This window comes from Typopeltis vanoorti, chromosome 14, assembly GCF_054136105.1.
Source record: "Typopeltis vanoorti isolate ZY-2024b chromosome 14, IOZ_Tvanoo_1.0, whole genome shotgun sequence".
Taxonomy (NCBI): domain Eukaryota; kingdom Metazoa; phylum Arthropoda; class Arachnida; order Uropygi; family Thelyphonidae; genus Typopeltis; species Typopeltis vanoorti.
The window spans coordinates 95,535,248-95,556,817 of NC_143562.1; the positions used below are offsets into that span (position 1 = coordinate 95,535,248).

General features: G+C 35.8%; 1 protein-coding gene and 1 non-coding gene across 2 annotated transcripts in view; one reads left to right on the top strand and one right to left on the bottom strand.

The window, feature by feature from the left end:
* Positions 1-21,570, top strand: part of Tnks (tankyrase) — a 443,661-nt gene that overhangs the window by 13,165 nt on the left and 408,926 nt on the right. The window contains exon 2 of the mRNA XM_090403559.1: positions 15,619-15,843. Coding sequence (XP_090259685.1) covers positions 15,619-15,843 — 225 coding nt within the window. The remainder of the gene's footprint in view (positions 1-15,618; positions 15,844-21,570) is intronic.
* LOC150099781 (U2 spliceosomal RNA) lies at positions 18,462-18,649 on the bottom strand. Its single transcript, XR_016549434.1, has one exon. It is a non-coding gene; the product is annotated as a U2 spliceosomal RNA (small nuclear RNA).

Consider the following 21,570-nt stretch of genomic DNA (forward strand, 5'->3'; position numbering starts at 1 on the left):
AAGAAAATTCTGTCCATTACCACTGCCGCATGAGGTTACCGTGTCCACTTTGTCCATCCTTAACTGTTAGATTCTTTACTGCTTCAGTGGGTTGCATCCACGTGGAGGTCACTTCGCTTGTCACGTACAACCATTTTCTGCACTCTGCTGGGCAAACGCTCATCTCGTTGATCGCTATCATCAGACTGCCCATCTCCCTGGAGGAACTTTCCGTTGTCTCATTCTGGTAGCAATTCTACCGATGGCCCGAGTTGGTGGACGCTGTCATCTCGTGTACAGCTCACGTGATACTCACCAGTCAGCAACAGGGAGAAACTTGCCATCCGATGCCGTAGAATTCCCTTCCACTGGTCAGCATCGTGGATCAAAAGGAAAACAGAAACAGAAAAAACGGACTTGAAACCCATGTGAACCCGCATTTATTATCTCTTGTTGTGGCCTCATCGCTGCAGAAGTTTTCTCACAGCACCTTCCTATTGGTCTTTAAGTTGTTTAGTCACAACTCTTCTCCTCAAGAGCGCTCTTTTCGGGGAACGCGAGTTCAATTCACTTTCCACGAATGCCTTTGCTTCGGGCTATACAAAATGTATTGACAACATTTTGCATACAGTATTTTTTTCTTACTAGTGTTTTCAAACAACAATATTTCTATCCAGATAGACAAATTCCTCCTTTTTTGTACTTCATTATAAGGTAATTCAATTATGTTCTCTATCAATAATTTGTTTCTTTACTAACAGTACAAGTATTTCTTGGTTATTATTGTATTCTTATTAAATCTTGAATGAATGATCCTTTTGATGAAAAGGTCCTTATTCAAGATCTAACAAAGGCCCTCCCCTTTTACTAAAAAAATTTTTCCTAAAATTTTTTTTCTAAGTTTTCCTTCACTTCTCTGGAGATGACTCTTCCATTTTGTCTAGGCTTTAATGCTTTTCTTAATAAGGGTGGGAGCAAAGTTTCTTCGCAAACTGATTCTCCTTCTCCCCTCTGCTTCTGAGTTTGCTCATCTTCGTGGTTTATGTCCGAGGAATCTCTGTGTCTGATATATCTTGGAAGATATTCACTTGAGGAGGGTTGTCCCTCCTCCCTTTTGATGCTTCCTCTCCTTAATGAGCGTGCTCTGGAGTAGGTTCTGATTTTGTTTTCCTGGCAACTTCCCCTTTCTCTTGGCCCACCCCTTCTTCCCCAGATGTTTGTGAGTGAATCTCCCAAGCAAACCAGCCTATCCGATCTGCAATTGTATAGTTTCGGTCAGTAGGAATGCATGATTATAGTTTTTCCTTGTTGTGCCCTTTCTCTAATCCTGAAAGTTACCGGAGATAGCTTCTCCAGAATTTCAAAGGGTCCTGCAGCACCCCTTCCAAACTTCTCCCTTTCTTCTTTCCAGAGTTCTGCTCTAATAAGACCAAGTTTCCTGGCTTCAGATCCTTGTATTTTCTTATCTTGTTAGCGTATGACCTGGCATGTCGGGAACACGTTGCTAGATTCAGCTACCAGTTCGTGCGCTAATCTGTTTTCTCTGATGAGGTTATTCAGATACTTGTCTCTATCTGGGGAACCCATTGCTAGCCTTGGAAATTCTGAAATCATTGGGGAATAAAGTCTCGAAACCATGGAGCACAACCGCAGGGGCCTCCTTGGTGGCAGCATGGAGGGCAGTCCTGCATGCAAAGAGGGTGTGTGCATGGTGAGTGTCCCAGTCTTGGACCAGCCCCTCTGCTAGCTTGGAGAGAGTGAGTTTCAAGGTCTGGTTCATTCTTTCGCACATGACATTCCCTTGAGGATGCTATGGGTTAGTAAACAGCTTCTTTATCCCCAACAACTTGCAGAGTTGCAGCATCATCTCAGCAGTGAAATTAGTGCCCTGGTCTGATAAGAGGGTTTGGGGCATTCCATATCTTGAAAATATCAGCTTGAACAATTTGTTCGCTACAGTTTTAGCCGTCTGATCTTTCATGGCTGTGGCTTCAGGAAACCTCGAGAACATGTTGATTATGACAAGTATATACCTATTCCCCTTCGAGGAGGTGGGAAGTGGCCCCACAATGTCCATAGCCACAGCCTGAAAGGGACATGAGGGGAGCAAGAAAGGCTGGAGAGGAGACTTGCCAGAGATCGTAGATTTCTGTTGGCATAAGTGGCATGAAGACACATATGTCTCAATATCATCTCTCATTCCCTTCCACAAGTACCTATCCATCACCTTCTTCCATGTTCTATGAATACCATGATGTCTGGCTAGGTCCAAGTCATGAAGCGTGTATAGCACCCAAGGAATCATGACCTTTGGAACTAGAATCTTTTCTTTCCATCTTCCTGTGACGTCTTGTTTGGACAACAAAAGACTGTCTTTATCCACGTATATGGTATCATAGAATACTTGATTTCGTGAGAGGCTTTCCCCATTTGATAACCTTTTGTGCACCCCCCCCCACATCGGATCTAATTTTTGGGTCTCAATTATCTCGTCTTCTCCAGGTCTGAAGATGGAGGGGTAGGGGCTTTTCCTTATTCCCTTCGATCACTAATATGGGGTCAATGACCTCCCTAATCGCACAGGAGTCCTCCTCTGGGTTCGGATCTAGAGACCTGGACATTGGCCACTACATTCGACATCGAACTCCTGCATTTCTAGGGACCAGTGCACAATCCTTTGATTCTTGTCCTTCATAGATGAGATGAAGGATAAAGGCTTGTGGTCAGATCTCAGGATGATGTGTTGCCCCAGTAGTATGTACCAAAATTTTCTAAGGCTGTACAAAATTGCCAGAGCCTCCTTCTCAATTACAGAATAGTTCCTTTCGGAGGGAGATAGCCTTCTGCTTATGAAAGCATCGGTTTGAAAACTTCTCCCTCTGCTTGCTCTAGTACAGCAGCAATAGTGTCCTTGGAGGCATCAGCGGCAAGGAAGAATGTTTGCCCGAGCTTAGGATATGTGAGCACTGGCGACATGGTCAAAGCTAGATTCAGAGCTTGGTAAGCACTCTGCTGCTTCCCCCCCATGAAAATTTCATCCCCTTTCTTGTCAGCCTTACTATAGGTTCCATTAGCTTGGAACATTCGAGAATAAATTTCCGGTAAAAGTTGACCATTCCCAGATATTTCCTAACCTGTCTTACTGTGGAAGGGGGCTTTGCTCTCAGTATGGCAGTCACATTATCCTTGGAGGGGATTATCCCTGCTTCGTTTACTACATGTCCTAGGTATTCTACCTCCTTGAAAAAAAATTTACACTTCGATCACTTCAGTGAAAGATGGGCCCTGCTTAGTCTATCCAGAATCTTCACTAAGACTTCCCTGTGTTCCTTTAAGGTGGATGAGTAAATCAGCAAGTCTTCCTGGAAGCACAAAACTCCTTTACCCAACATATCAGCTAGAACAGAGTTCATGAGACTGAAAACTCATGGCTGAGTTCCTCGCTCCTTGGGGAAGTCGGCACAGTTGGTATTTTTGCCATTTGGTGATAAAGGCAAAATACTTCCTGTCCTCCTGAGGGGGATTTGGAAATACCCAGAGTTCAGATCTAACTTTGAAAACAATTTTGCTCCTTCCAGGCCGACCAGTAACTCCTCCATCCTGCACACAGGGAAGTCGATTGGCTTGGTAACTTTGACTTCCATTAGATCTAACACAAATCTTAGATCTCCATTTGATTTCTTCATGAGTATGAAGGGGCTGTTCCAACGGGAGTTTGACCTCTCAATGATTCCCACCGTCTCGTACTGTATCAATAACCTCTCCAAGCCATCCAGGTATATCAGGGGCGGTCTGATATTGTTTTACATATATTGGGGTCTCTGAAGTAACTTGCACTGCATGCTTTACCACGTTTGTGCAGGGGAGGGAACCAATCCCTTCCGTGAATACTTTGGGATATTGCCTATATATATGTTGGAAAAATTCTCTAAGCTCCCTCTTTACCAGATCGGAGTCGTGCAATTTCATGGCATTTTGCATAAGCCTTTCCTTCCATTCAAAATGATCTTCCTCCACTTTACTCACATCAAACTGCATGGTTTCTCGCATTTTGCACTCATCACCGAGTCTGTACTTAGGATGGAAAGTTATTCCACAGAGAGATAGTGATTGATTTCCAAAATCACACACGAATTGATGCCTCTCTAAGAAATCCAGACCCAGTATAATCTGGTTGCTGAGGTCTGACAATTCAGGGAGGACTATCACTTCATGCGTGAGGCTCACAGGGAAACAAGGCATGGATATCCTCGCGATTGCCCTGGTGGTGGAAGAGAGCTCAACTCTGGCAATGGCCACGATTTTATGGGGGTATTGTAGCTCGACTAGATTGTTGGCACTCAGAGTGTCGAGCCTGCTAAACAATGAGTAAGAAATAACTGATACATGGGCTCCCGTATCTAATAGGAAGTTGCATAGAGTTCCTTCTACGAATCCCTCCACTAGGGTCAGGGTTCTTCCACCTTGTATTCCTACTGGGCTCACGCTCTGCATTCTATAGCGCTTGCCTTCACCTAGCGCCCTGTCGCTCATTGGTTCATCTCGAGTGAGGTTTTCCCTTTTTCTCCTTTTCTTCCCCACCCCTTTTTTTTTCTTTGGATGGAACTCTATGTCAGACCCCTCATTTGGAGCCAACTGGTTCTCGCCTTGCCGGGGAGTCCTCTCTTGCGACTTCTCTAGCACCAATAGCCTGAGCCATGTCCTCCAACAACCTCTCTCTCTCTCTCTCCCTGGCTGCTTTGTAGCACTCATCAAGGCTTCTCACCTTTTCCATGTAGACACTCTCTTGCAATCCACAGGAGAGGCCCGACCGGAACTGTTGGAATGCCATCCATTCAAGATGGGTTCCTTCCTGTGGCGAGACTCTCAATTCTCCGATGAGTGTCAGTATTCTGTTTAGATAATTACCCACTTCTTTCCCCTTTTCTTGTATGCACTTGTACAGTTCTCTAAATGTTCGAACAATCCATCCTCTCCTTGAGAACTCAGAGACCAGTATCTCTTTAAATTTTTTATAACTCAGGGTCCTTCTTAACATGGTTGTGAGTTGAAAAATTCCCTCGCCCTCCCTATTAGTTTGCCTCATATCAGCAGGAGCTGTGGGTCACTCCATCGACCAAACCTTCTAAGTTCTTCTATGTATTCAAAAAACGTTTTCACACCATCAGTGCCCTCTCTAGAAAACTGAGGAAAAATCTGATGGGGGGTCTATAGTCGTAAAGAATTCCTAGTCATTTATCTAGGAGCTTGACGGAAGAGACATACTTGTACTTTAGCTCACACTGATGTACAAAGGTTATTTTTCAAATTTCTTTTCTAAAATTTCCTGATTGCTGTGCATGAGACCAAGACCAACTCGCTGTGATTGATTCAATATTCTCAATTAATAGAACAAACACATCCTGTCAGCTGCACTTTACTTCGTGGTTTTTCTTTAAATCTATGTTACTATTATCCCCTCGTGCCAACTAAGAATGAGATCTCCAGTCTATCTCTCTGGGCCCATCTCCTTTTTGAACTCTGACAAATTTGTTTGTTCCAGCTGCGCCAGTCAGAGTCCTAGGACAGAAGAATTCTTGCTCAGAGAAACTTTCCCAGAGTTCTAACAGCTACCTAAATTCGTTAAATATATATAGAATTTGTAGAGATCTCAGTTTGCAGTCATGGCCCTATCCTTTCTAATTATTCTTTACCGTCCCCTTATGCATAGGTTCAAACTTTTATGAGTGGTAAATTAGTCTCATGCTCAAGCAAAACTCAGGCTTACATAGTAAAACATGTTTATTAAAGATCTAAAGAGTTTACAGTTAGGTTTAAACATATCAAAAGCTTATCACAATACCTATACTAAATCGACTGACAATCATAAATGAACACTCTAGTAATTGAATATATAACTCATATCCTCTGGTCAATTAAAGAACGCTTAGCATGGGAAAATACAAGTTGACAATTTTAACTTCAAATGCTAACACAGACCCCACCACATTAATTAAGTCTCGCACAAGAATGTAAGTCCTCCGATTACCAGTCCAATGGAACTAACAAGTTACAATGCATATAAGTCATTCAAAAAGTTCTCTAGGCAATTGTCCATTTTTCTTCCAACTAGAAATTGGTTCACCCTTTTCCTCTAATGCTAATTGTTAATAAAATAAGAAAATTCTGTCCATTACCACCGCGGCATGAGGTTACCGTCCTTTGTCCTTTTCCTTTTGTCCATCCTTTACTGTTAGATACTTTACTGCTTCAGTGGGTTGCGTCCACATGGAGGTCACTTTGCTCATCATGTACAACAATTTTCTGCACTCTGCTGGGCAAACGCTTGTCTCGCTGATCACTATCATCAGACTGCCCGTCTCCGTGGAGGAACTTTCCATTGTCTCATTCTGGTAGCAATTCTACCGATGGCCCGAGTCGGTGGATGCCGTCATCTCGCATGCAGCTCGCACAATACTCGCCAGTCAGCAACGGGGAGAAACTTGCCATCCGATGCTGTAGAATTCCCTTCCGCTGGTCAGCATCGTGGGTCTGAATGAAAACAGGAACAGAAATAACGGGGCTCGAAACCCACATGAACCTGCATTTATTATCTCTTGTTGCAGCCTCTTTTTGCTGCAGAAGTTTTCTCATGCCGCCTTCCTATTGGTCCTTAAGTTGTTTAGTCACAACTCTTCTCCTCAAGAGCGCCCTTTTTGGGGAATGTGAGTTCAATTTGCTTTCCATGAATGCCTTCACTTTGGCGTTACACTTATCGTGAGTAACTCACACGCAACTTTTGGATTTTTGTTTGCATTGACATACATTTTGCATACAGTATTTTTTTCTTACTAGATTTTTCAAACAACAATATTTCCATCTAGACAGACAAATTCCTTATTTTTTGTATTTCATTTTAAGGTAATTCAATTATGTTCTCTATTAACAATTTGTTTCTTTAGTAACAGTACAAGTATTTCTTGGTTATTATTGTATTCTTATTAAATCTTGAATGAATGATCCTTTTGATGAAAAGGTCCTTATTCAAGATCTAACAATATCAAGGTTTGTATTCTGAAGTTCTTTACTTATAAAGTTTATTTCAAAAAGTGTATTATACCACATTACTAACGATGCGATAAATTTGAACTTAAAGTTTTATGAAGACTACTTGCATCTAATTTCATGGTATTTCCACTTAATCCACATAAACTATCATCTTGAGATATTTCTTGCAGTGCTTTGCAAACATCGGACAAATTATATCTTAGGGGCTTTAATGAGTCAATTCGACTCCCGTCGTGTATCACAGACTGGTTTGAGTGCAAAATTACTTGTGTCTTTTGAGGTATTTCCATCGACAAGTCGAACCGGAAAAAAATACATATAGACGATGTACCACGTCAAAAAATGCTGTGGCATCTAAAGTATTAGCAGTGAAATTCATTACTAAATTTAATGAATGTGAACTACGGAGTACATGCATTGCTCTCGGGTAAATATTTGGAATTCGTAGCTGCACACCTTTTACATCACCTTTCATATTACTGGCGTTATCGTATCCTTGACCTCGTAAATCTTGTATTGGTAATGAAAATTTGTCTAGAGTTCCTAGTATTTCATTTGATAAAAATCCTCCAGTGGTAATTATGTTAAATTTTTTCTTGACAATTATTCATAAGACTATTACACTTTTTTATATAATCTTTATCAAGTAGCTTTATTTTATCCTCCTACATGTTTCGCCAATCTGTTTCTATTGGCATCCTCAGGGAATACAAACTAGTAAGCTAAAATGAAGGTTACAGACTAGGTTATAACCGATGATTCTAAATCATACAAAAAATTGGAATTGTGCGTGACAATGTGCTTGTCTCGTTAACATGATTTATTCGTAATGGCTCATGACGTAATTGTTATGAAAGTTCATTTTTTTTGATGTTTAATGATCTGATAAAAGTTTTCCAAATTTCTGGTAAAATTAGACCTTGATTCTTGTTTAGGTTTTCAGTTTTACGGACGACTATAGCTGCTTCTTTAAAGGTTCTTGAATGGTAGTTATCTTCTATGTATGGCATAAGGCTCTTATCCCACTCAATGTGATGGTTAGTAGAGGCAAAGTGGCATGAAAGGCCTGAAATGTCTTGTCTGTTATTTCTGACATATCCTATGTGTTCTTTCTTTCTCGTTTCAAAGCTTCTAGATGTCTGACCTACGTAACTAATACCACATGAGCAAGGAATATTATATACTCCAGAGTACTTGTAGAATGGGTGAGGATCTTTCAGTGATCTTAAAAATTTCTGAATGGTGTTGATTGGTTTGAATGCCACTCTGATCCTATGTGGTTTTAAAAGGTTAGCCAATTTTTTGTATGATTTAGAATCATCGGTTATAACCTAGTCTGTAACCTTCATTTTAGCTTACTAGTTTGTATTCCCTGAGGATGCCAATAGAAACAGATTGGCGAAACATGTAGGAGGATAAAATAAAGCTACTTGATAAAGATTATATAAAAAAGTGTAATAGTCCTCTAGTGGTATTTTTTATTTCTATAAATCCCAAAAAGTGTTCTTTTATAGAAACCGTGCTATTACTAGTGTCTACGAATCGAAGTACTATGCTCATTTGTCGGATGTACAGTCAATAATTATGGAAAAATATTTGGCGGCAACAATAGATTCTAAAATTTTCTTTTTTATCGCATTGGCGAAGATGTTTATTATTTCATTTTGAATATCTTTTCCAAGATAATGCACATATGTATCTTTATCTTTTATTCTTCGAAGATGTTCATTCATTATTGGATCAAACTTGGTTAGAAATTTGACATATTTCAAAAAATTTCCATTTCCATGCGAAAACAATGCCTCATTTGTTCCACGAAATGATACATTTTGAATAGCTGACGTCTGAACTAAAGCAAAGAGTCATTCTAATACTTGCACCCAATGTTTGTCCTCTTTTCTAATAAGTAGCAAGTTCTCTTCATCAATGGTTTTCTTTTCTTTTATTCGAATTTCGAATTCTTTCCACTTATGGTAATTTTCAACTTGTCTTTGACTTTTCTCATGCGCAGCTAAAATAGAAGCATTTTTCCAGTCCCTCAATCCAGAATCAGCCATTGATCAAATAATAAACAGCAGAAGCAAAATGCAGAATCCGTGGATATTGAATACAATAATCACAAATGCTGCATTGTCTCGCCGTTAAATAGTCTTCAAGCATAATGAGTCATTGAAAATCTTCTATTATTGTTATCTTTCGGAAAATCCAAATTATGAATCTGTTCAGGTCCATCGTTATAATTTAAATTTGTAAAATCAAATCCTTTTATGATTGGATCTGTAGAACAACCAGCTTCAGAATCAACAATACTCATATAATCTGTAGATTTCTCCTTCGATGTTTTAATCCAATTTTATCATAATTATGTCAACATAATTAATCGAGTCTATTATATCTGATTCAATGCATAATAATGACAGGTCACTTATTTTATTTTGGTGCAAGTTGCTTCTTAAATAATTGTATAAGGATAAAAGTTTTTTTTTTTTTTTAAACAAGAAAAGAAAAGAATTTAAATACAATGAAATTAAGCTTGTTAATCAAGGTAAAAATAGGAACTTCATCTACTGTAAAGTTCAGATATTCTCACTAAAAATAAAAATTTTGAATTTACGGTAATAAAATTTGTAGCAAAAATCATATTTATGGAATTACAACATGGATCTAAATATAAATATAAAACATTTCACTTTGCAGTAACATGCACAGTATGCCTCCGTGGTTGACATAATGGTTAACGTATCTGCTTTCCAACCACCCAACTTTAGGTGAAAGGTAAATTTTGTCGCCTAGTGCGAGACCACCTTACTTACTGGAGGCCTGGGATTCACATAAAAAGCACACACACACATATATATATATATATATAGGATTAATTCTGTTCCAACTTTATCACACAATTATTAAGATTTATTAAACTCCAGATTTGATTTTTTTAAGTTGCAGTAATAAGCATAATAATTCCAGCTTTAGTTAAAATGTAGAAGCAATCAATAGTAACGATAACTTGCTATGCTCGCTAACATCCACTTTTTTACCCGATATTTTACCATAAAATAACTGGAATCGTGATGCACAAAAAATGAACTGAAAAATCAATTTAATTTATAAATAATAATAAACTTGAAAATCAAATGCTCTGTTTATGTGATATAGAAACTGCTCTTACCCACTAATTAATACAAATAGCAGCAGCACACAAAAAAAACCTCTGTTGTCTCAGAAACGTGTTTCAAAATGATTGCAAGTTCAATACTCAGCGATCCGTTCTTTCCTAACAGGATTTTGGGAAATCACAGGGTGAAATATTCTTAAGAATGTTATGGATTAAATTGACCATATATTTAATATCTGCATTAAATTGCTAAGTCAGTGATTTGTCAACACAAGTCAAACATTTAGTAAGAGAAAATTTCCAGAGAAGGAGATTGGAATTTAGTAATACTGATGAGAACAATTGTCCAGGTAGTTCAGAAGCAAAAACTCTGTGACAAAATGAAACTAGTTTATTTAATTAAAAACACAAAAATACAACCAATTTCTTAAATATATCTTTATAGAGTTCATAATTAAAAGGACTCTAATAATAATAATAATAGAGTTCTACAGATGTGTCTCATCTTGTTTTGGTATTATCAAGTTATTCTGAAGCATTATGAATTCTGCTAGTTTATTATTATGCCACTAATATTTCTTCAAATGCGGCACTTTTTACAACAAAACTGGCTAAGTTATGTTGAATATATCTGTTTGCAAATATACTCAAAATTCCTTTGACCTAATAAAAATGTAGAATGCTGATGAAACTTCATCAGCATTCTTTGAATTTCTTTACTGTCCTACAATATTTGACCCTTTTTTGCTGCACAATTTATTTATTGCGTCTCTTTCCAAATAAAAACGAATTTCTATTTGGAAATTCGTTTTTATTTGGAAAGATAATAAATAAATAATCAATACATTTGTTTACATTGGAAATATTATGTCAAATATTTATATTTTTTGAATAACATTTATTGAAATAAATATGACATTTTGCTTTCTTTCCTTGCAAAATAAAATTATGCGGGTCGCACATTTCAAATTTAGGAACGTTTTTTTTTTTTTTTTTTTTTTTTTTTTTTTTTTTTTTTTAATGAACAACAAATGATGTTAAACTGCATTACTCGGGGTTTTTGATTGCGAGTCTTTTTAATATCAAAAATTTATATCCAATGGTATTTTATCAGAGATTCTTTGCCTTTGTCTTTTGCTTAAAACTGCAATAGTACAATTACTTTGGAAAAATAACGAATTCAAACAAAAAGAAAGTGCACATATGTTATCTAGCAGTATTTTGTGTGTGTGTGTGTGTGGTGATAATTTTGGGGGGGGGGTTATCCATTAAAGGCAAATTAATTCTGTTATGAAAATTTTGGAAATAAAATTTCATTTTGACGCATGCACCTACACATGTTTTGAAGGACAAAGTGTAGGGAAAATATCACTACTTCAAAACTGTCACATAATACCGAAAATATGTACATAACAGTTGACTTCATAACTGCCGTTTATTTCGATTTGTAGGGAGTGATTGGGGGAGCCAAGTAAGTTGAAATGCAAAAACCTACAGATTAAGTTTATAAAAATTATGCATTACATGATATGATACAAGATTTACATATGATTCTCTATAAAGAAATTTAAAAGTGCGAGCCGCGCAATATGTGAACTAACCTTCGAACCAAGATTATGAATAAAAAAGAAAACTTAATTTGGAACACATGGAGGCTGTATTCATTTTTAGATTCAGATTTTCATGAATTTATAAAAGAATTGTTTGACAAAAATAATTAACTTCAATCTAGTTCTGGGAGAATTTTAAAATGTATTGGTAATTAAAATAATTAGCCAAAAAATTGATAGTGACATTGATCTTCCATAGTGATACAATATGAAGTGAAGAAAGTATGAAAGGATTTCTCATTTTGCGCTGGCATTAAAAACTATAATTATATGATAAAAACAAGCAGCGAAATGAATATAACTCATAGGTATTTAGTCAGATATAACTTAGATTCTGGTTACCGAATAAACGACAAGCAACTGCGTTTCTTGCTGTAGGCAACTGGACATAGCTACTACATACGCCAAGTAATCTAGTTAAGTGTTCTTTTCAGCGTGAAGGATTATTACCCCTTCTAATGGACATGACTGTCAAACTACACTTCTTATCTATGTTCTTTCAGCAGGTGGACAGAATATTATCCAGGTTTGCTGGACGTGTATATACGTCCAGCAAAGAAATGCTATGCTTACATACATGAATTTTATGGAATACAGGTGTTCCTGTTAGTTTTATATAGTTTTATATGTAGCAAAATCTGGCGCCCCGAAGTCTTGACGCCCATAGGCGATTGCCTAATGATAAAACTAGCCCTGGGTAGGTTAGCAAACAAGTGCTTTTTAACAGGGCAAGAAAAAGACCCAGTGGTTGACAATGGTCTATGTGCACTAATTACATCGAGATGTGCATTAGAAGATAGAAATTTATGATTTGATAATATTATAGTCTTTACAGATAACACATTAATTTGTAGGAAAATTGTTGATAGGAAGTTATTGTTAACAGGTATCTCCATGTAGTCCAAAGTCTTATCGTGGGAGACTGAAACACATCGTTCATAATATACCTATCATGCTTCCCAAATGCTATCAAAATTTCATCATGGGAGTAAGAAACTAACCATTATTAACACAGTGCCTGTCATATCTCTTCTTAAACTGATTGAATTGACAACCACCTCAGGCAACCCATTCCAGTTATTCACCATCCTTGTAGAAAAAATCCAGATCTCACATTCTTGCTAACTGAAACTTTATCCAACTTCCAATGATTACATTATTCTGTCATCACCTGTGTTATACTGAACTTATTCAGTATAACACAGGTTGGTGTTAACATCTCTAAGAAACCCAGGCAACCAAATCTGAGCACAGTAGTCTAGATGTGGGCATATCTAAAGAAGAATGACTTTTCTGTCCTCACTAGTCATAGTTTGACCTCTGAACTTCAGTTCCCTATCAACCATAACTCCTAGATCAGATCCTCGGCCTCATCAATTTCCAGCAATGAAATTCCATCAATAGAATACACAGACTGAAATTTTTCATTTCAATATTAATAACTTGATATTTTGCCACATTAAAAGAGAAATCATTATTCTCTGACCACAGTGACAACTGATTCAAATCGTTCTGCAGGCTTGCTACATCATCTTTATGTACTATAGCTCTTCCCAGCTTAACATTATCAGCAAACAACTGGATATCACTCTGTAAATTGTCCCCAGTATTGTTAATAATGCAGATTTGGACCAAGAAGAAAGCCTTTGCCACTTTTCCTACCTTTGACTCCACGCCACTATACGCTACTCTCTGTTGCCTGTCAGACAACTACCTTCTTATCCATTTCACCACTCCTGTATCCATCCCCATTTGTTTTAGCTTACTTAACAGATTTGCATACCATATTCTGTCAAGAGTTTTATCTTTTTTCCAACTCTAGTGTTACTTTATTATAGAACAAAATAAATTGCTCAGGCAAGACCTTCCCTTAACAAAGCCATGCTGACCTCTGAAAAGTATCAGAATATTTTCCACCCAATCTTGAATTCTTGCTTTAACCGACTTTTCCAAAACCTTAACCACCACTCTCGAGATAGTAACAGGTCTGTAGTTTTCAAGCTCAGTTTTTGACCTACCTTTATCCAATGGAACTATCATACCTTCCTCCCATGTTCTTGAAACTACACCTGAGCTAAGCCTTTTTAGAGGTCCTAGAGGGAATTAGCCTTGTCAAGGGTAAGGCCAATTCCCTTGTACATTCACACAACACTTGCTGAAATATCATCTAATCCTATGGAAGAATTCACATTAAGTTGTTTATTATTTTAATGGTATAATAGAACACAGAAACTAAGTAAATAATTAATTTATTAACTTAATGCTGATATTTCGCTGGTGTTATAACCAGCATCTTCAGAGCACAAAAACACTGTTTGTCACAATACGCGAGACTATAACAACATGGTGTACTTAAACAAAATTGTAGCAGCAACACAAAGACTAGAGTCCTGATTTTGGCACCCTCTATCTGAAAAAAAAAAGAAAAAGAAAAAAAAAAAGCTATCATATATTACTAGAGTCCTAGAAAAGTGCTAGTTTTTTCTTAATATGACTGTCTCCCAGATCTTCGGCAAGTTAATACAGCCATATTTGTTGAGATTTGGAATGTGTTTTAGGGCTTCTGTCGCCTCTAAGAACAATCTCTCTGATTTATACTGGTTTCTGTGTAGTACTTTTGTGTTTTTCCAGTTGATCCTGTGTGCAGGGGTATCCAGAGCATGGTCTGCTAGGCCCGACTTCCCATAATGATAATTCCGGACGTATCTTTTATGTTTGCTGATGCGGATGTTCACAGTTCTTCCTGTTTGACTTCCTGTTCACAGTTCTTCCTATAGTCTCGCGTATTGTGACAAACAGTGTTTTTGTGCTCTGAAGATGCTGGTTATAACACCAGCGAAATATCAGCATTAAGTTAATAAATTAATTATTTACTTAGTTTCTATGTTCTATTATACCGTTAAAATAATAAACAACATGTTCGACGAACACATAAGTCTGTTCACACGTTTAAGGATAATTCACATTAAGATTTTTTTTAATATCATAAGTACCTCTGGTTCATCTACTTCAGAGATCACATCCACACCTGTGTCTTCAGCTACTTCTGTTCCTTCATCCTGATGATAAACCTTCACAAAATAATCACTTAGTAATTCAACTGTTTCTTCTGGTTCTGTTACCTTCCTACTAGCAGCATTCAAAGATAGCTTTCCATAAACAGTTTTCTTTTTACTTGTAACATAGCAAAAAAATTCCTTTGGAAGGTTCAGCCAATTTCATCTTATAATATGATTTGGCCTTCCATACCATGCATGTCACCTCTCTTGCCTATATCTTGTACTGTTTATTGCTTTGTTGGTCACATCTCAGCTTATATTCCCTCCACTACCACTTCTTCTTTTGTAACTTCTGCTTGATGGCGTTGTTTATCCATTTAATTCCAGCCTTTCTTATTCTTATCTCCTCAGGAATGTAGTCTGATACTGCCACCTTTACTACATCACTGACATCTTTTTCTTGCAATACTGCTCTGTGTTATCCTCTAAGCTTAACAAAATCACAAGAACTGTAATCCCACAAATATCCATTCTTAACCAGGGATTTAACTTGAATAATACTTTCCAAGATAACACTGAATTATCACTCTCTCCAACTTGAGGTAAGATGGCAACCTTGGATAATAACAAATTCTCAGCTGTTATAATATATTAACTACTTGTCTCATGATACAGGTAGTTAATCATGAAGATACTATCACACACAGCACAAAGTTTTGTTTTTTATTTACGCTAGGGTAAAATACAGATGAAAACAAGAATAAAATTTCTGGTCATTTATAATATACTATATTAAAACAATTTTGTATAGAAATTCAATAATTGCTCTTTATAGATGAAATATTTTTTATTTTTATTTTCATTATAGGATTTGGTAGAAGAGATGTTGTGGAACATCTCTTAAAAAATGGAGCAAATGTACATGCAAAGGATGATGGTGGTCTGATTCCTTTACACAATGCTTGTTCTTTTGGACATGCTGAAGTAGTGCAACTGTTATTAAAACATGGTGCAGATCCAAATGCACGTGACAATTGGAATTATACTCCCTTACATGAAGCAGCAATTAAAGGAAAAACAGATGTCTGTATAGGTACATATGTTTATTGTTATGTAGAATAGCTGATCTAATTCATCATTCATTCAATTCCTTTTATTGTTGAGTTTCTTAGAGGTTTATTGCTTTTTTTTTTTTTTTTGTAATAATACTTAGTTACTGGCACTGCATGTTAAGGCTTGCTTTTAAGTTAGTGTTCACTTATAACAGACTTATTTAACATTAATATTATTATGCAGGCATCTCTATGTAGTCCAAAGATGCATCACAGGAAGTCATATCATATCTCTCCTTATTTACTGACAAGGCACTTAAGACCACCTCTGACCACTCATTTCTCTCATTCACCACTCTCCAAGCAATATTTTTACTCTTCATACTTTCGCTAATACAAAACTTTTAGGAAGTGACCTTTTGTTCTCTCCTTCCCTGTTATGTAATGAAAATTTTCTTTTACATTTACCTTATTACATTCCTTCAGTATCCTATGTTTCTATCGTTGTTCCTTCTATTTTGCCTATCAACTAAATTCTGTAGCTCACAAACCTTTCATCTGACTTCATAAACACCCCTGCAGAGACCAGTTTTGGTCACTTATCTGGGTCTTTTCTACCACTTTCTCATCTCATGAAACACAGGCAATGAAATCTGTGCATACTAGTCCAAGTGAACTTTCAACATTTTTCACCATTTTTAAATGTTTTATCCACTTCTGCAATATGTTCTCTGAATTATAACTGTCCACCATCACTCCAAAATTTCTGACCTCATCTTCTTCTTATTGTGCTATCTTCTATCAAAGGTCAGCGACCATCTTGGCGAACAAACTGCGCTCTTGTGCTAATCTGAGCAGTTTTTATTTTAAATCAAAATAAGAGTGGTGCCAATGACTGTGATATTGATAGAAAAAAAAAAATTTTTTTTGCATTGATTAATAGATCATCTTTGCTGAGGAGGTGATTATAGGAGGGGACTTATCGAAGCTTGATTGTCCGCTAGTTTCTTGGTTAGGTGGCAGTCAGTTCATTTTACTGTTGCATAATGTAACATGCTGTTTTTAGTATTTTTAGAAGACTGTAAATTCTTGGAGTACTGGCACAATGAAATAATCACTTTGTAACTATGTGTGATGACCACAAAGTAACTTTTTTTTTTTAATGCAATTGGTTAAGTTATATTTGATAATTTGGTATGGATTGCTGTTGAAGACTAATAGGATCATATTTTAGACAACTTTGCTTTAGTATTATGATGTTTGTTTGCATTGAGCAATTTAACGATAGCTAACTCTGTTTTGGTGAGGTTGCTGGTTATTGGTTTATTGCTTACAATATTAGACTTCTAATTGTATTTTATCAACCACTTTAGTTTGGAGGATTTTAGGCTTCTTTCAATACGATAAATGAAATTCGGTGTCTTTAACAGACTTCAGTGTTATCATACTGTTGCCTTTTTTTAAGTGAGATTTTTCCATTGTTGAAGGTGGTGGCTAGACAAATTGATATGTTTAGCTGCAGACATAGAACATTTGGGGGAATAAGCATTAACCAACCTATTCTGTCAGATTTGGTTTCGAATGCCTGCATAGTGAAGTGAGGGTCTATGCATAAGTGTAATCAGAAAGGAAGGAAGGTGTATCACTCACTGTTAGTTTGATATTTGTAATGGTTGTCTTTGTAAGGTGGCTATTTCTGTCATTGTTTCACTTTTTGAAATTTGGCTATGCAGTTTTTTTGTATAATGTGATTTTCTGAGCTGCAGGTTGTGACCTTTTTGTTGGCTAAAAATCTTAGTGGGTCACAACCAACATATTTTAAAATGAAATATAAAAAAATATCAGATTCACAGATTTCATAGCTTTAACACATTCGTGCCAGGCACTGTCACATCCTGCATTTTTTTTTTTTTTTTTTTTTTTGCCTCTTCCTTGTTGAGTGGATACATTTTTACACATTTTTATATATACATGGCATGCTAGTTTGAATGCTTTTAATTAAATTTTAATTGCAAAATTACTGTGATCTTAATGATAATGTATAATGTCTGTGGTAGCAGAGTTTATCATTAGGCAGAATCGGGTCATTTTTGTCTCCACTTTACACTAATTTTCACTAGATTACTTCTAAGTTCTTTTTATAACCATTTTTGATTGTAGGCTGTCTCATTTGTCTCCATCTTTCCTTGTTGAAAGCTTCCTGATGACAGCATTGGGAAGAAAAAGCATCTCCACTAGGCCATCCTTCCATCTTTTTTCTTTTGGTTGTTCAAGCATTAATTTTCCTTCATATGGATGTCACTGGGTAATCGTCTTTTTCCTTATATTGGTTTTCCTGCATTTGCAATGTAGTGTCTGTCAGAGGAGTGATATTTATTGTTATATAGGTACATTTTCAATTGTCTTCTGCAAGAATAGGTGTAGTGAGCATGTTTATTCATATGAATAAAAACGAATCCTTTGTGTTGTGTCAATCACACTCATAGCATTAAATAAAATATATTTCTGTTTTGATATTTTTGAAGGTTTTTTTTTTAAAATTAAGTTTGTTACATTTTTGTTTTTACTTTATTATATGTACTAAGGACATGTTTTGTTTTGTGAAACTATTGTTTCAGTTGTTCAGTGTGTGTGTTTATGTATTTTTCATTTCTCCTTAATGGCGAGAACTAACCTTAGAGGTAATGCAATACTAAGCAACTCATAACAAAGGTAGAGTAAGCTACATGCACTCTGCCACCTTCCAAAAATCAGTTTAATACCATATGGGTATAGATGCAGCCCATATCAGATATTACACTGCTGAGAAAAAATGCTACACTTTTTATCTCTTGCTTTTGTACATATGTACATGTGTATGCATGCATACTTTTCCCTCAACCCACTAGTTAGTGTGATTGTAATGCCACTTACTAGAGAATTGTTATAGGGCAAAGTGGTTTGTTTCTGGAAGAAAACCATCCATCCCAGTATAAGACTAACTCACCTTTGATTGAAAAGCCCTGATTATAATATAATATATTATATATATATATATATATATATATATATATATATATATATATATATATATATATATATATATATATATATGGGCTGCTCAGTTAGCCTAGTGGCTGTGCCCTTCTCAACCATATGCCTGAGGAAGGAGTGTCCTAGATTCGATTTCTGTCGGTGACGTGAGGAGCTGAAGGATCTTCCTCAGCCATAGCCAAGTTTCCGGTCTTGGGCGTGGACAGTAGGGTTTTTTCCCCAGTTTATCCTGCGGTTTTTCATCCCGCAAAGCAGTCAAACCGGTCTTGAGAACTCAACACTGCGGACATAGGATACACTGGGGTGTAGGGCTGACCACTTTATCCTGTGAATGGTTTGGGGTCCAATGATTAATAGACCCTACACCGCAAGGTAAAAGAGGGAAAAAGGAAGATGAGATATATATAAGAAAGAAACAATTCTTTCTTCTATTTAAACATTTACCTCTGTTGTTTTATACATTCTGCTGTGTAGAAATCCAGTACTTGTATGGTTCTCTCTGTTATTTTGTATGTCATTTTCGCTTACACCTGATGAAGTCTGTTCTCAGACGAAACTAGTTGTGTGTATTAATAAAGTTTTACTCAAAAACTCTGTTTTTAGTCATTAAATAATATTTTTAATATGTTATCAGACCGAGTAAATCTTCAATTTAACAATATATATATATATATATATATATATATATATATATATACACACACACACACACACACACACACAGACAAACCTAGGTCATATGACATGCTAGGTTCCAGACCACTGTTGTATAACGAATCACTGCCTCTTCCCCCCACTCTTGTAGATGCATGTAATGATTTAATAATGTTTTTAAGTAGTCATATATGTGCATAATAAAGCATATACAGGTAAACCTCGTATAACGCGGTACTTATACAACGCGGTTTTGATATAAGATGGTCTACAAATTGTAGTAATCCTTTATCTTTTCATATATTTTTCAACGCGCAACTTAAAAATCAAATTTTATCTTAGTTAAATTTGCGTCTGTCCTATCACGCATGTAGTTATAAGTAGCGAATTTATGTTAGGGGAAATAGTCTTTAACACACGTACGTCAATTGTGTGGCGTATAAAATATTTATTGTTGAAAATTGTCTTCGTTTTTTGCTAGGAAAGCACATTAAAAATCATAAGTGTGTTAATCTCAAACTGAGCACTTTATTTTTTGGTGAGTTACGTACAATATGTAATGCTTTTTTTATGTAAAAAATTAATTTTTGTAGTAATGGGCACTTAGAGCACTTTTGCGATATGGTTGAAAACAAAATGAGTGAATTAATTGATGGGGAAATAAATTTAAATTAGGAGGAACTGATACAATTAATAAATGACGTTGAACCAAATTGCGGTGAAGTTCTGCCAAAGATTCTGATTGCAATGAATCTGTTAAAGAATTCAGTTTAAAGAAATTAGCATAAGGATGCTAATTTCTTTAAACTCTCAATGGAGTTTAAAGAAATTAGGAAATTAGGATACTCTCAATGGAGTGCTCCAGAAAATTTACGAGACAATTGGATATTTGTCAAGGTCTTGTTACTGATTTCTTGATAACTAAACCAGTCGAAATATGCAATGAGAAATATACAAATGATGTCCAAGAGATTTCAAGTGATGACGACGTATGGCCACTCGTAAATAAAGAATATCTACGAAATGTTATTTTTGAAGAGAGTGATGATGATTAAAATATGCACTTTATTTTATTTTGCCTAAAATATTTATGTATTATGTGCAATGAAGTTTATGTACAATTTATAATTTTATACTATGTATTTGTTTCATAGTTTATATGTTTTCTTAACTTACATGAATTACTTGAAATAAAATATATATTTTTGTTGGATATGTCATTGTTTATATAATCTTTATAAAAAAAAAATGATTTCGGAACCTAACCCTACTTTTTCTATGTGATCTGAGTCTCACATAACGCGGCATTTCTATGGAACCTAACATCCGCATTATACGAGGGTTACCTGTATTTACATCAGATATGCAAACAAAAAATTTAGAATAATTTTCCTAGTGAAAAAGTTATTCATCAATCTACACCATTAAAAGTTTTCTATTTCGACAATGAGATTGCCACATTTACTGATAACTGTAGCATTAACTAGTTCAGCTTTTCACTTCACTGAGAACTTTTTTTTGCAATTATTGTTGTTACAGTAAGTTTAATAAGTTTAGCCTGCAATCTGCTGCATTGTTCTATGCATCATCGTTACTAAAATTAATATCATACAACATAATGTAATGGGTTTATGTGGCTTCTTCTTTTCACTGGAAGCAACAGTACCATTAATAATGGCAGATAAAATTCAACAGCATTGAATTTTATCTGAATTATTAACAACAATAAAATAAATAATATTTTGTTGAATTTTTTCTTGACTATTATTTATAAGACTATTTACACTTTTTTTATATAATGTTCGTCAAGTAGCTTTATTTTATTGTGCTACATGTTTCGCCAATTTTTTTTCTATCGGCATCTTCAGGGAATACAAACTAGTAAGCTATATGAAGGTAACAGACTAGGTTATAACTGATGGTTCTAATTCATACAAAAAATTAGTATTGAACGAGGCAATGCACGTGTCACGGAAACGTGATTTATTCGTTATGGCTCATGATGTAATTGTCATGAAAGTTAATTTCTTTGATGTTTACTGATCTGATTAAAGCTTTCCAAATTTCTGGTAAGGTTAGAC